General features: G+C 43.0%; 1 protein-coding gene across 1 annotated transcript in view; it reads right to left on the reverse strand.

Moving 5' to 3' along the window:
* SNTB1 (syntrophin beta 1) overlaps positions 1–15,041 on the reverse strand; it is a 227,835-nt gene that overhangs the window by 21,410 nt on the left and 191,384 nt on the right. Inside the window, exon 5 of the mRNA XM_058564867.1 lies at positions 7,025–7,164. Coding sequence (XP_058420850.1) covers positions 7,025–7,164 — 140 coding nt within the window. The remainder of the gene's footprint in view (positions 1–7,024; positions 7,165–15,041) is intronic.

The following is a 15,041-nucleotide window of genomic DNA, read 5'->3' on the forward strand; positions in this document are numbered from 1 at the left end:
ATGAGGTGGATGGATGTGTAGGCAAACCTCACACTTTTCAGTTTGATGGTATATGAATCCTTGGGTGTGTAGTCCTTTTATGCCACCCTAGGGAATGCCCTTGGAAGATGCCCACATTCCCTAAGAATGAGGAGGCAGCCCAGGCTTAGTGTGAAAACCACAAGCTGATGGGAATGTAATATTTGACAAATACAATTGGCCCAACTTTGCCGGTGGAAAGCATTCCTAAAATTTCTGAGGCTGGCCTGAGGCAGCAACTACTTTTAGCCCTTAGAAACAGGTTAGTTCCTTAAGCACAAAAGATTACCCAACATGTTTAGTGGACGTGCCCAGTATCTTTGGCTCCCAAGTGGTATCAAAGCAGAGAGTGCACATTCATCAGTTCCTCTTTTTCAGCCACCCCAAACCCTTCTCAGGCCCAGAGGTCAGAGAACTGGGCTCAGAGCAGCGTCACTTTTTACAAGTTCTGTGCTTCCAAAACTTTCGCCAACCAGTGGGACTGGGTGTGCAGAATTTCTGGGTTAAACCTCTTCTAGAATTCCAGAAATATTGTGACCTTAGTCCTCACTCTCTGTAGGCCTATCTCGCTTGCCAATTATGACGACAGTGAGAAAAAACCAACACACTTACTCCATATGGGCAAGAGTACCTTTTTTTCCTTTAATGTTCAGCCACATCAAATAAGCTTTGGCTAAGCAAAAAATGTTTTCCCAAGGACTCATAAAAAGCTGACGGATGAGAATAGCTAAAATTACAACATCTTTGCAAACTTCCCGAGTGCACCACTATAAATTGCACCATCGACGCACAGAGGCACCATTGAAGTTTGTCAGTGGGAGAAGTGACTGCTCATAAACGTCTCTGCATGGTACTCGACACCAAGAACATGTTGTGATCATTTCTGGCGCCACTGCTATGAAACACAATCAAATTTTTCATCTTCCAGAAAAACACAAATTAGATGTGCCTGGGCCTAAAAAAAAAAAAACAACTAAATAAATAAACAAATCCACTATGAACTCTCTAAGAGAGTAACTTGATTTTAGAAGAAACCTGTTTCTTACTGGCTATAGTCCCAGCCAGTTCTTCTCGTGCAAGGGGGAAAGAAAGACTGTCTCTGACATTCTGAACAACGCTTCCTAGCACTGCTAAGGCGAAAGGAAGGAGACTGACAGTGCCAGTCTTGCTCTGTGGCATTAGGCTAAATATGGCTGTACTTATGTCATTGCTATGGATTGAATTCTGCCCCAATCCCACCCTGTTAATTCATACGTTGAAGTCCTAACCCTCTCTGTGACTATATTTAGAGATGGGGCCAATAGGAAGGTCATTAAGGTTAAATAAGGTCATAAGGGTGGGGCCCTGCTCTGATGGGATTAGTATCTATATAAGAAAAGACATCTGAGCTTGCCTTCTCTCTCTCTCTCCTCTCAAGCACACAAAGAATTCATGTGAGCACACAGCAAGATGGTGGCCATCTACATACCAAGAAGAGAGCCCTTACTAGAAACTGACCATGAGGGCACCTTGATCTTAGACTTCCAGCCTCCAGAACTGTGAGAAAATCATTATCTATTGCTTATGCCACCTAGTCTATGGTATTTTGTTATGGCGGCCCAAGCCGACTAATATTGTCTTCATATTTTAATTTTTGTAATCAGTCTGTAGTAGATATTATGATCCTAGTTTTCAGACAAGGAAACAGAAGATCAGAAAGAAGTGATTTGTTCAAGGTCATATAGCCAACCTGTAAACTGGGACTTGACTGGGCAAAACTGGAGTGTGAACCCAAGTCTGTCAAATCCAATACTGTGATCTTTCCCCTTTACCAGTAAATGAAGTGGTTTTTTTTTTTAAGTTTTTTAAGCTTTTTGAGACTTTGTATACTTGCTTTTTTTTAATTACTTTTTACTAACAAGATGGGTTTTAAAAGATTTCTTAGAAGGTGCTATGATGATGGCCTGTGGATTTTAGGTGGTCACAGTGTTCAGTGTGATAGAGTTGTTTTGAAAATGTGGCCAATGCACTTATAAACCCAAAAGAAGAGAAAAGGTTAAAAACTAAGAGTAATAATAGCTAAATTTGTCTAGCACTCACCGTGTGTCAGGCACTGTCCTATGTACTGGTACATTGTCTAATGTAATCCTTATAACAACCCTCTTAGCTAGGTACAGATATTATCCACATTGACAGATGAGGGACACGAAGCAAAAAGAGATTGCAAAATGTGTCCAAGGTTCCAAAGCTGGTGAGTAGCTGGGTTTTGGAGCCAGGTTATAAGTTTCCAGAACCTGTGTCTCGGAGCATCCACGCTATGAGACGCTATGCCGTCATTAAAACGAAGCTGAGGTAGACTGCAAAATACCAGTGGAAAATGCCTACAAAATCATGTTAAGCGAAAAAAAGCAGAGTGGCCATACAGCACATTTTAGGAGCTGCTGATGACTCGGTGAACACCTGGACCCAGGAGACCCTTTGAACGAATTCATCGGTGGTCACCACAGCTTGAGGCAAAATGGTCCTTCTGCAGAACCACAGAAGAGAAAGAACCAAGTCCTTGCTGTGGAGTTTCTCTCCTACCACGAACGGTGGCAGTATGCGAGGTAGCAGAGCATAGTCTTCTAAACCAGTGGTTCTCAAACTGTAGCCTGGGTAAGAAAGCCTGGAGGTCTTGTTAACTCCCAGACGGACTGGGCCCCACCTCCAGAGCTCCTGACTCAATTGGTCTGGAGTGGGGCAGAGAATTTGCGTGTCTAACAAATTCCCAGGTGGTGATCATGCTGCTGGTCTGGGGACCACACTTTGAGAAGCCCTGGTCTAAGCCATGGGGAGAAACTCGAGGTTTCTGACAGCAGCCACAGCTCTGTCCTCACTCTGTTGTGTGAGCTGAGTGGCCATCTACTGCATGCTTAAATTGTCAGGAGAGCTAAGAAAAGATTTATATGATACACTCAGCAAATTCAAAGAGCCATTAAAACTCCAGGGAATAAGAAGATGTTCTTGGGAGGCTGCAGAGAGCAGTGGTTAAGAAGGTGAACTCAGAATCAGAATCTCAGGTCTATCTCTTACTAGCTGTATGAGTGTGTGTAAATTACTTAACCTCTTAGTTCCTCAGTTTACATATCAGTGAAACAGGAATAGGAATTCAGGAATAAATAGGAACAGAAATAAGGTGAAATAGGAATAAAAGCTAAACTTCACAGGGTTGTGACAGTTCAACGGGGTAACCCTGAGGACTACATTTGGCTGATGCTTGCCAAAAACAAATACTTCTGACTCCCAACCCTGGCCTGCTGAGCCAGAATCTCCAGGGCAAAGTTCTCAGGACTGGATTTGAATAAGTGGCCAGATGATTCTTAAATTGGGCAAGTTTTGCAAACTCAGATAGAATCCACGTAAACTACTTGACCTTGATCTGTGCTCCCTCCACAGAGGCCAGCCACTGGTTTATTACCACCTGGGTCTATTTGCAAATGATACTACCGTGGCCTTCTTGATAATCTCATCCAGGGTGATTAACTAGTAGATACTTTATAATAAAATTTTAGAACACATGGCTGTATATCCATAAGTAAAAATTGAGCTGTACATTTAAGATTTGATTACATTACTGTTTATCAATTATACCTCAATAGAAGGTTTAAAAAACAAATTTGGGGGCTGGCCCAGTGGCGCAAGTGGTTAAGTGTGCGCACTCCGCTGCGGTGGCCCGGGGTTCGCCGGTTCGGATCCTGGGTGCACACCAACGCACCACTTGTCAAGCCCTGCTGTGGCGGCATCCCACATAAAGTGGAGGAAGATGGGCACAGATGTTAGCCCAGGGCCAGTCTTCCTCAGCAAAAAGAGGAGGATTGGCAGGTGTTAGCTGAGGGCCTATCTTCCTCACAAAAAATAAAAACAAATTTGAAAAAGACATGACCCCCGTTCTTTAGAAAAACGCACTCAAAGACAAATAATGATACAAGACAGGCTATGAGCCTAAATGCTCATGTACAAAGGACACAGAGCCACAAGTGACTGTATGGAACACATGGGAAGTGAACAAAAGAGTCACTTGAATTATGCGGCTAGGGAAGCAGCCAATGGAAGTACTGGGATAACTTCTATAATGGAAGGATCCAGAGTTTTCCTTTGATTTCCACCACTTCTGGTAGAAACAGCCTCAGCCCAGCCTCCCATCTCAGAGAGCTGGCTTTACCTGTAAGGACAGAATTGCTTCAGTCTTCATCTGGGGTGAACCTTGCCTTCGCAGCAACTCATTCACAAGCCCAGCCTGGAACCACAAAGGGCCACATCTCCCCAGCATCATTACACAGGGAAAGGAGGGGTCCTTTTTCTCATTGTTTGTTTGCATTCCAAAAGTCTTTTTCTAGGCACATCCAGAGAGTCACAGAGTCATGGAGAGGAGGTGACCATGACCAATGCATGCAAACCATGGTGGCTGATGCACAAACCAAAAGATCAGTTAAAAATCTATTTTCCCAAAGTATATCTCCCCCTGGGCTTTGGAGACAAAGGCATTCCACCAAGTGCATTTAGCAGATGAGGACTCTGAAAGAGGAAGCTGGAGGGCTTAGCCTGCGGTTAAGCACCATCCTGGTGGGAGGAAAACCAGGATGTGAACTCCAGCTCTTACGTTTCAGGAGCAGGCAGCAAGTTACCTACTAGCTCGAGGGGATGAAGTAAGAACACAGCTAGTGCCACTTGAACATCATGCGCAGACTCTGCCCCACAGGCTACCAGCTGGAGATCAGGGGCATGATTATGGGCCTAATTTTACTATTGCTCATAGAGCTAATAGACACACACAACAATAAATTTTTAGTTTGCAGTTAAGTGGCCAGGCTGGGTGATTTGGGAAAGGGGCAGTGATTTGGGAGGTCAAGTATCACCATGGCTTCTCCTTTACGTTTAGACGGTAGACACTGATGTTTTTATGCTGCGTCTTCTGTTCTAAACGAGCACAGTTTGCACTGAAGTGGTTTCTGTTTCCTATTTGCATATCAGATGCAAGCGTATGGTTTTAGGCTATTCACGCGCTTTGCTCACGACCCAGACCTGGCATCCCTGTGGCTCGTGAGCCTGTGACAGACACTTTCGATGCCCCACCCAAACCTATTTGGATGCCATTTCCCGTGTCTGCCCACCCATCCTCTCTTCTGGGGAATTGCATCCCAGAAGTCAAATCCATGACCTTCTTTGGCAACTGCTTTGAGCCACTGGCGCCCTGCTTATGCTGACAGCCTGAAGAGCTTGCAAAATGAAACCCCGTCAGGCAGTCTGACTTGCGGGACTGTGCAAGTCCAGTCGCTAGCCCGAATTGGGACAAATTCGGAGGTGGTCATTTATGTTCTAGGACAGTGCTGTCCAATAGAACTTTCTGTGATGAAGGAAATGTTCTAGATCTGTGCTGTCCAAAATGGTAGCCACTGGCCACAACTGCTGAGTACTTGAAATGTGGTTAGTGCAAGTGAGGGAAGGAATTTTTAAAATCCTGAATGAATGCACGCACGTATGCATGAAAAAGCAGCCTCCATGAGTTGCAATACTCAGAATCTGTGAAGAGAAAGCTATGTCCTAGGGTAAGGTTCATTTTCAAGTTGCCTGAGGGTTACCTAGCAACTCTACCTTATTTAAACTTTTGTTCCTGGAAATCATTCCAAGAGGCATAAGTCCAATTTCTCTTCTTAGTAACTGAAATGTAGTGACTGTGGTCTAATTTTTCTTTGGTTTCAGTTGGAGGAATGTCTCAGAATCTGAACATCAGTGCCCGTGGATGAGCATTGTGGATGTAAACTGTAGGAAGTGTTGGAGATTGGGCTGAATTCGAATGGACCCCAAGGCATGGCCTGAATCTTCATATGAACATTTTAGGATGTTTAGATTCTGATTATTGAAGTTTTATTGTAATTGCCATCTTCAGGTCACCCTTGCTGTTCTCCATAATCAACCATGAGTGGAGGAGGGATTTTACGGAGTTTCCGCTCTATTCACTATTGTATTTTAATTTCATGTTGCCTCTTGCACTGCTGCTGGGTCTCATTCTCTTCCTTGCGCCTGAGCCTTGACTATAAGCTGTTTGGCACCTCAGTCCCTCCAGAACAGAGAACTTGTCTTGTTTCTGTCCATATTTTGCTCAGAACAGATGCCCCAAAACCTCAGTCCACTATGCTCTGTTAGACCAAACTCCTTCCAGAGTTTGTCCCACATTGTTCAACAACTCGTTCAACAGACATTTAAGGGCCCAATATTGCCAGGCACTGTGCCGGGGAGTCCACAAATCTTACATTAGCATACCTAGCTTCTAGGTAAAGAAAGAGAGATATAGAAATAATGAAAACTGTGTCCTATGAGAAAGCACATACAGAAAGAGCTGGCAACAGAAGGGAGGTCTGGGAGTTGTCAGCTACTTGAAGGCAAGACTCAGGTTTGATTCCCTTTTGTGTTCAGGATATAGTCTTTCAAAGAAGAGGGTAAGCATATGACACAGTAAGATAATATTTCACATAAACAATAAATGTACATTGAAGGTCCTAAGAAACAGACAGACCCTGGCAGCCCCAATTCCGTAGGAAGCTTCACATAACTATGGAAGAACTTGTTATGCGGTCTTCTGTGCTGAGCGAGCTTTAAAAAGTATAGTGGGACAGTCCCATATGACATTCTTTGTGCCACCAAGTGAAGACCCTTGCTTGATGATTCAACCTGAACTTCAAGATTGTAAACACATGTGTATAGTTTATCTCAAAGGAATGGGATGTAGACCTAGGAAGGTGACCAGGCTGGGATTGTCTCACAGACATGACTTTCCTTCATGATGGATAAGCAGTTTGTTCTTTGTCTCTGTGTTGCCCCATGTTTGGCCATAAATGGTAATTAATCTATCTAGCTAAAAATGTGTGGCTATATTCTCAAGGAGCTCTCAGCCACTGTTGTAACAGTAAGCAGTAATATAATGTGTTGAAGTAATCATAATTGATTAAAACTGCAAACACAGCCTACCCAAACACAAGGCCATGGCTACCTGGTGGCAAGAAGCGGGTATGTGTGAACTGGGCTGAACCAGGCTTCCTTCCTCCGGGGCATGCTGTCATAGATTAAAAGGTCCTTCTCAGTCAGTACAACCAGAGCTGGCTTCCACTGCTTCTCACTCTCCCCAGGCACCTGAAACAGAAAGCAGAGGACTGTCAAACAACAGCCTGAGAAAAGAGTGACTTAAGGAGAAGTTGCATCCCCCCAATCAGAGGACTCAACAACAGGAGTGTCTTTTGGTTCAGATTGTAAAACAAAAGTGGAAAGAAACCAATCATAGTGACATGATTCCTGATCCTTGAGAATATGTTTTCTCAAGGGCTCTGGTACGTACAGTTAGTGCAGCCAAGAAGCAGCCCATCTGCCAAACATCTGTCACTGTTTCTCACCTGCCAGTCACCACTGAAATCTTTATTTCACAGTGGGATGCAGATGCTTGGGGGAATAAGCACTCCCAGCTGGTTCTCTGGGAGAGGGTATTTGTTTTTATTATGAAATGGTCAAGTTGTAAAGCTTTTGAATAAATATCCAAAGGCTCTGAAAATGTATTATGGAGGTGAATGTCTGCCTGGATGGGTATGAGACATCACAGACTCTTCCCCCAGTCTTTCACTCTTAGATTATTTCTGTGTTTCAGGCACCATCTTGAAATTCTCTTGTTCTACTGAATGTTTAGTTCCAACATTCATCGCAGATAATTCTTTAACTCAAGGGGTGAGATTACCTGGCAGGGATACAAGAGGATTCAAACATCAGTTGGATGACTGGACCACAGGACCTTTAAGGTCTCTTCGAATCCTGAGAGTCTATGTAGCTCAGATCTTATCTCATGAGCCACCCGCCTCTGCCCAGTGTTGATTCTCCCAAACTCCCTAAATGTTCTTCCATCTATGAAAACGCCCTCCTTCCAATTTGAACTCTGGGCCCTGGGATAAGTCTTTATGTTCAGTTGGGAAAACCTCAATGCTCTAGACTTGTTGCTCAAAGCATGGATCATGTTCCAGTAGCATTGCATCACCTGGGAGCTTGCTAGAAACGCAAAGTCTCGGGACCATCCTAGACCTACTGAATGAATCAGAATCTGCATTTTAACAAGGTCTCCAGGTGATTCATATGCTCATTAAAGATTAAGAAACGCTATTCTAGATGAGGTTAAGATTGTCTTTGACATTGGCAATTAATTCAGCGAAGATTCAACCCTCTCATAGCAAACTACTCTCCAAATCTACTCAGAATTAAAGTAAAGTAGACAGTTAGCTAAATAAATGATAAAGCTAATTTCTTCCCTTTCTATTCTTATCATTAGCTTTTCTGAAGTGCCACAGTGAGATCTGTATTGAAGTTGAAAGCAAGTATGTGTGGCTTTAGGAATGAGTGATCATAGTAGAGAAGACGTGCAGGGTGGTATGAGGGTTAAGTTTTGTAGGTATGTCGTTTTATAGTCTGCTTGAGTCTGAGTCTCTCCTCCATTATTTATTGCCAGGGTGACTTTGGGCAAGTTATTATTCTCTGTGCTTCCGTTTCCTCCCTGATAAGGATAACATCATAGACAACCGTGGTTAAGAGTGCTGACTCGGGAGCTAGAATGCCTGAACTCCCAGTTCCACAATTGACTAGCTGTGGGATCTTGGGCAAGTCAGCGAATGTCTTTATATCCCAGTTTCTGTATCTGTAAAATGGAGAAATAATAGTACCTATATCACAGTGTTGTTGTGAAGATTAAATGAGTTAAAGTGCTTACAAGGCTAAGCATGGCACACAAGAAGCAACATTTAGAGCCTGTTAAGTAGCAGGTACCTCGTGATGCTACAGTGGAGATGAAATGAGACAGTGCATGCAATGTGCTTAGCGTGGTACCTGGCAGATGATAAGGCCCTCAGTGAAACTTAGGGTGGGAAAATTGCAGCAGACTCACCAATTTTTAAACTTGTCAAAAAAAGGTGTTCTTTAGAAATGGCAACAATATGACTTGGGAATGATTTTCCTTGGGAAAAATTATAAGGCAAGCCAAGAATATGTTTGGTGCTGACAATTTCCATACATTCTCCTCCCATCCTTTGCAAAGTTCTAATGGGAAGAACTCATTGCACAATGATTACCTTTATTTTTCAATGCCCCACTTCCAATAATTCCAAATAAAAACTCCCTTTCTAGAAGGAAGAAATCCCCTGTGAAGCTATTTATACTAGAATGTGAATGACTGCCTGGCATATTTCTCCCTCTGTGCATGTTATGCATATAAAAAAAAAATCTACCATTAGCCTATTACTTTTTCCAATAGAACAATGGTATCTTCAAGTCATCAAAATGGATTGTTAGAGAAGGCAATGTACCAGCCCTACAAGGTGAATAAGCTATGGTCTCAAGGCATAAAGTGTTTGGGGGGTTTGGAATAAATTGTTTCTAGCCTCTACATTAAACCTAGTAAATTACTTTTCCAGCTCATTAAATAGGACTGGAGAAGCCACAGATGATTCTCCCAAAGTGCCTATCTTACTTACCTATTCAGTCATTTAAACGTGAATACAACTAAGCATCATTCTTCAAAAACAGTATTCCATTTGCAAAATAAACCTCAACAGTAAATACCAACAGTAAAATGCAGACCTTTCTACTGGTAGAATCACTTGACCACATGTCAAGTGATATATAGGTTTGAACCATTCCAAAGCCCTGATACATTTTGTAGTTTATCAAAGAGCCCTGTGTGGATATGTTAACTCTGCTGTGAGAATATTCAGAGTGGGCATTTCCACCATTCCCATGTCCAGAGCTTTCATTTGAATACTATGTGAATGCTCAAAGGTAGAATTCTGCCCCTGAAATTGAGGAAAGTAGCTATAAATGTATGAAATCAGTACAAATGACTTTCCAAGGAGAAAAATTTCACTTTGAAGAACAGGTTTTTAAAACCATGCTTTGTGTTCTGTAGCTTCACATCACAAAGCTTTTCAAGAACACCTTTCTTCAGGCTCACATATTTGTGCTGTTGTTCTAGTGACAACTTTCATTACAAATCCAAATCTCCTGGCACCCAAAGATTCTCCAGTGTTAATGCAGCTGTTCTGAGAATGTCTACATTTTATTAAAACGTGACCGCTAAAACAGATGATTCAGGATTCTGTCTCGATCCCAGCTTCCCACCACTGGATGCTGTAGCAGGCAGTTTGTCAAGAACTGATCCTGTTTCTAACGGAGAAGGCAAAGGGAAGGAAACAGGAAAACAGACATTCAAGTCTAAAATTATTCTGAAGCACGACTGTGGTGAGCTGAAGCCTGTCCCCATAGGTAGACGCTTCTGCAGAGCATGAGAGAAAAGGTTTACCAGATGGCAAGAAGAATTTAAGAGAGAGTGGAAAGAAGTCACTGGTAAGAATTGAGGAAAGTAGCTATAAATGTATGAAATCAGTATATTGCACACCTTAAACTTACACAATGTCGTATGTCAATTATATCTCAATTTAAAAAAAAAGAATCGAGGGAAGTAGGGTCATTGAATACTTGATTTGAGACATATCTCGTAAGTCATGTAGTTCAGTGACTTTCAAACTTTTAAAATTCATAGGACCTTCTGATGAGATTAAATCACAAGTCATAGAACAAAAAGTAAAACAATTGAAAGAGGGTTTGCATGAGGTTATAGCCTGGTTGCGATCCCAGACTTTATGTCTTTATCTACCACCACCCACACCTCTGAGTGGGGCTCCTAGCAACCATTGGAATACAGTTTGAAAACTGCTGACCTCGGCTCCTCTAAGACACCCAGAATCTGCAGATTACTTTCAAAGAGACAGTTTCACCAAAATTTTTCAGTGCCTTTTTAAAAGTGTCTTCCAAAGAAAAGAAGGATACTGTTGCCTCTTAGGCAGAGTTGTAAGGATTAAATGAATTAATACACATAGAGGACTTAGAAACGTGTCTTGCATGCAGTAAGCAAGCAAGCCTTTAAAAATATTAGGTATTTTACTACTACATTAAGGTAAGACTAAGTGAATATCAAATTAAAGATCTGGGTGTACTTGGGCAAGAATTACATACCTTTGTGGGTCTAATGTCTGCAACTGCTCAAGAATGGGGTGAAACTAAATTATTGCTAACAGCTTCTCCAACTTCAAAATCTAATGATCTTTTTCAGTTTAAAACTCCCTGCTAGTAGGCTGGGACTGCTTTAGTTACTAGGACTCTTGCTTTATACTCCCCTCTTCTTTGCTCAGTGGACTCTGTTCATAGGGCAAAGAACAATGTGTGGGTCTCTTTTTCTCTCCTCATGCCAACTCACTCTTCCCAACATACTTATTTTCTTCCTTCTACTTGAGCACAAAAGCCAGCCCCAGTGGTCGAGAGGTTAAGATCTGGCATTCCTCATCTACTCTCCTGGATTTGTTTTTCCCTCAGAGAACCACAGCACCCATCTGGCTGTGTGTTGCTGTGATGCTGAAAGCTACGCCACTGGTATTTCAAATACCAGCAGAGTCACTCATGGTGGACAGGTTTCAGCAGAGCTTCCAGACTATAACGACCAGGAAGAAAGACCTGGCCACCCACTTCTGAAAAAATTGACCACGAAAACCCTACGAATAGCAGTGGAGCATTGTCTGACATAGTGCCAGAAGGGGAGAGGATGGCACAAAAAGACCAGGCAGGGTTCTACTTTGCTGTACACAGGGTCACTAGGCATTGGAATTGACTAGATGGCACTAATAGAAAAAAACTTGAGCACAGGGTGGCAGAAAGAGCTCATAGTCTTCACAGCCAAACAGCAATGTCTTCAAAATCTGGCTGCTGCTTCAAAATCTTGCCACTTCTCAGCTGGGGGATCTGAACAGATTACTTAACTGCTATTAGCACTTGCTCACTGATGTGTAACATGCTGATAATGGCCTCCTATGCATATTTTATGAGAATTAAATGAGACACTGTATAAAAAGCACTTCCCATATGGCAGATGCTGGAAATGTTAAACTATCCCCATCCCCCACCAAGTACACTCTTTCTTCCAGCTACCCTGCTCAGCAAGAAGGTCTAGATGGAGGGGGAGCAACTAAGAGCAGAGTGAAAAAACTTTGTGAAGGAAGAAGGTCAACTACAACTTTTGTTTTGGAGATCAGGGTTCTCTCAACAACTTTTTAAGTCTCTTCACCTCAGGATGCTAAGTATTTAGGAAAAAGGAGAAGATACCAGGGTAATAATAATTAGCAGTTATCAACTTCCAAATGCTTTACAAACATTAGATAATTAGTCCCTGCACAACTCTCAGAGAGGCAGATAAAGATCATCTCCACTTTACCAAGAGAAGAAGAAGAAGTTTAAATGCGGCCACAGGGAACATGGGGACGCGCTAAGCAAGTCCCGCTCAACCTGCACCTCTCTTCTAGCCAACCTAAGACCCAGCAATTGGGAGCCAGATGGGACATCTACACCCGGTTGCAAAGGAGAATGGAAAGAAAGAGAAGGCAAAGGAGAAAGGGAAAGAAGGCTAGAAAAAGAAAGTTCAGAACAGGGTTCTGTGGGAACCTCAGCTTCAGAGGACTAATTTCTCTCCTCTCACACAATTCCCAAATTGTTTGGCACCTGGATCACAGGTTGAATTTAAGGGTGGCTTACAGTGGGGAGCAGACTGAGTGATCCATCCTGTTTGATGGATGTCAAGACAATGATGAAAAATGTTAGAGAAAGCAGAGTGAAAAATATGGAATGAAAAATATGGTCTGACAGTGGGACACTAAAGGGGGTATCAGTTTTATATGCCTCTCCCAGCAACCAACTGAGCAGCAGTCCCCAGTTTCAAGCTTGCTCCCTCCTGCCAAATTCTGAAACTGGCTCTGGATTTCTATAAGTCACATGTAACAAAGCCCCAGTTCTGGGTATATAATTGGAATACTCATCAGAGTCAACACACAAGGTAGGATGGTGAGACTTTGGGCCATGGGTTATAGATAAAGCAGCTCAGATGTCAGCAGGACCATGCTTCCTGTAAATGCTCTATGGAAAAATCCTTCCTTGCCTCTTCCCAGCTTCTGGTGGCTACCAGTGTTCCTTGGTGTTCTGTGGCTTGAAGCAGCATCACTCCAATCTCTGCTTCTGTTGTCAGATGGACTTCTTTCTGTGTCTTCATATGGCCTTCTTGCAAGGATATCTGCCATTGGATTTAGAGCCCACACTATCCTAATATAAACTCAACTAATTACATCTGCAAAAACCCTATTTCCAAATCAGGTCACATTCTGAGGTCCCGACTTTTGAATTTTGGGAGATGGGGTAAAGACAAGAAATTAATGACAGGAAAGTGGCCAGAACCCACTACATTTTCAGTCAGTTTTCCAGTTTTCTTTTTCCCCTTTGAACACTTGCAGACATGGAGTAGATTTTTTGAAATTTATCTTATTTACTGAGCATGCAGGAGGTCAAGTGCTAATGTACTCTAATAGAGGCCTTTGATGGCTCTGTTAAAAGTAATGCCTTGGTCCCTGGGTTTCATAATGAAGCCAACCTTAGGGCAGATCACACATCCAAAGTGCACAGCCAGGGTTTTAAATCTCCTCTTATCATACAGCATTGTGGAAAGAGGAGGCGGAAGGCACGTGAAGCTCTAGGCCCCATCGCTGCACAGAGCATTTCAACCACAGGAGCCTGGCCTTTCAATTGTTTTGCCTCATTTGCTGACTGTTAATGAGACAGTTCTTCAAAATAACAACATTCTAATGTACAATCCAGGGAGTGATTCCAAGGTCTCTTCATGCTTTAAAAAGATTGCTGGATTCTACTCGGGTTACTCTGTATCTCTGTCTTACTGTGAGTTTAGGCTAAACATAATCAAGGTGGACTAAGAGATCAGAAGAACCAGATCCATCCACCCGAGCCTGTGCCTTATTAAGTTCGGGATGATTTTCCACTTTATGTCCTTCTCTGCCTTGTGAAAAGCAGAATGACAGCCTGGCTGGAGCCCTCTACTTCCTGCTACTACAGGATGGAGGAGCGCCATCCCATTCCCCTTTCTGCCCTTTTGTCCACCTCAATCTAATTAACTCCCTCTCCAAGGAAAGAGGTGCTATTACTCAAACTGTTCAGATCCAGGAACTGTCATTGGGCCTCTTTTAATAGCAGGCATGTGGTGTTTGTCAAAGGTGGGTGTCCATGGTCCCTGCCCAATCACTCCAAATCCCTGTATCTGCATGGTGAGAACATACATGCCAGACTGTTTCCAGGGGCTTTCCCTGGATTTGTTTCTCCCTCAGAGAACCACAGCACCTATCTGGCTGTGTGTTGCTGTGATGCTGAAAGCTACTGGCCATTTTGGTCCATACTGTGGACTCATTTCCATACCCAAACATCCTAGCTTCAAGAGAGGCCACAGGAGGCAAGGTGCATCACTTGGGCCACGTTCTATACAATCCGACATTTATCATAGTTTGGCAATGGGCTTACTGGGCACTTGCTCAGCTAAAAATAAATGTGTTTTTTTTTTCTTGTTTCCCACTAGTATATCATTCCCTCTAGCTCTTTGTTGGGACCCCCAGAAAGGAGAAGGAGTGAGTAGTAACAATACCCAAATCCTATTCTGAACCCTCCACTACTCAGCATTCTGGGACAAATCCTGGCCATGAACTTAGACCCTAAACTGGATTCTGCTGTGTGTGCCGGTTGTCAAGCCCACTTCGAATAATTCTGCCTTCTTTCCTCCCTGCCTACGTTAGTTTTTACTACTAGACAACTTATTCTCTCCTTCCCTCCAGAGAAGCACTGGCTCCATGACCATTAACTGTTCTCACGGCCCTCACCCACCTTTCTGGATCTAGACCTGCCCACTCTGTCAGTCCCTTCTCATTAGTGAGCCTCAACTCCTAGAAGGCTCTCTCACCAACCATTCCTTTTTAGAGTCAAAAGATTTATTTGTCGCCCCCCTCAGTGCCTTGGCTCAAATAGGAACATCCTGGGTTTTCCCCCAGGACACGGCAACTTCCTTTGGACCACTTCAAAACACCAGCTGTTTGAAATGGAGACCTGCTGTT

Source organism: Diceros bicornis, chromosome 21, assembly GCF_020826845.1.
Source record: "Diceros bicornis minor isolate mBicDic1 chromosome 21, mDicBic1.mat.cur, whole genome shotgun sequence".
In the NCBI taxonomy this organism is placed as follows: domain Eukaryota; kingdom Metazoa; phylum Chordata; class Mammalia; order Perissodactyla; family Rhinocerotidae; genus Diceros; species Diceros bicornis.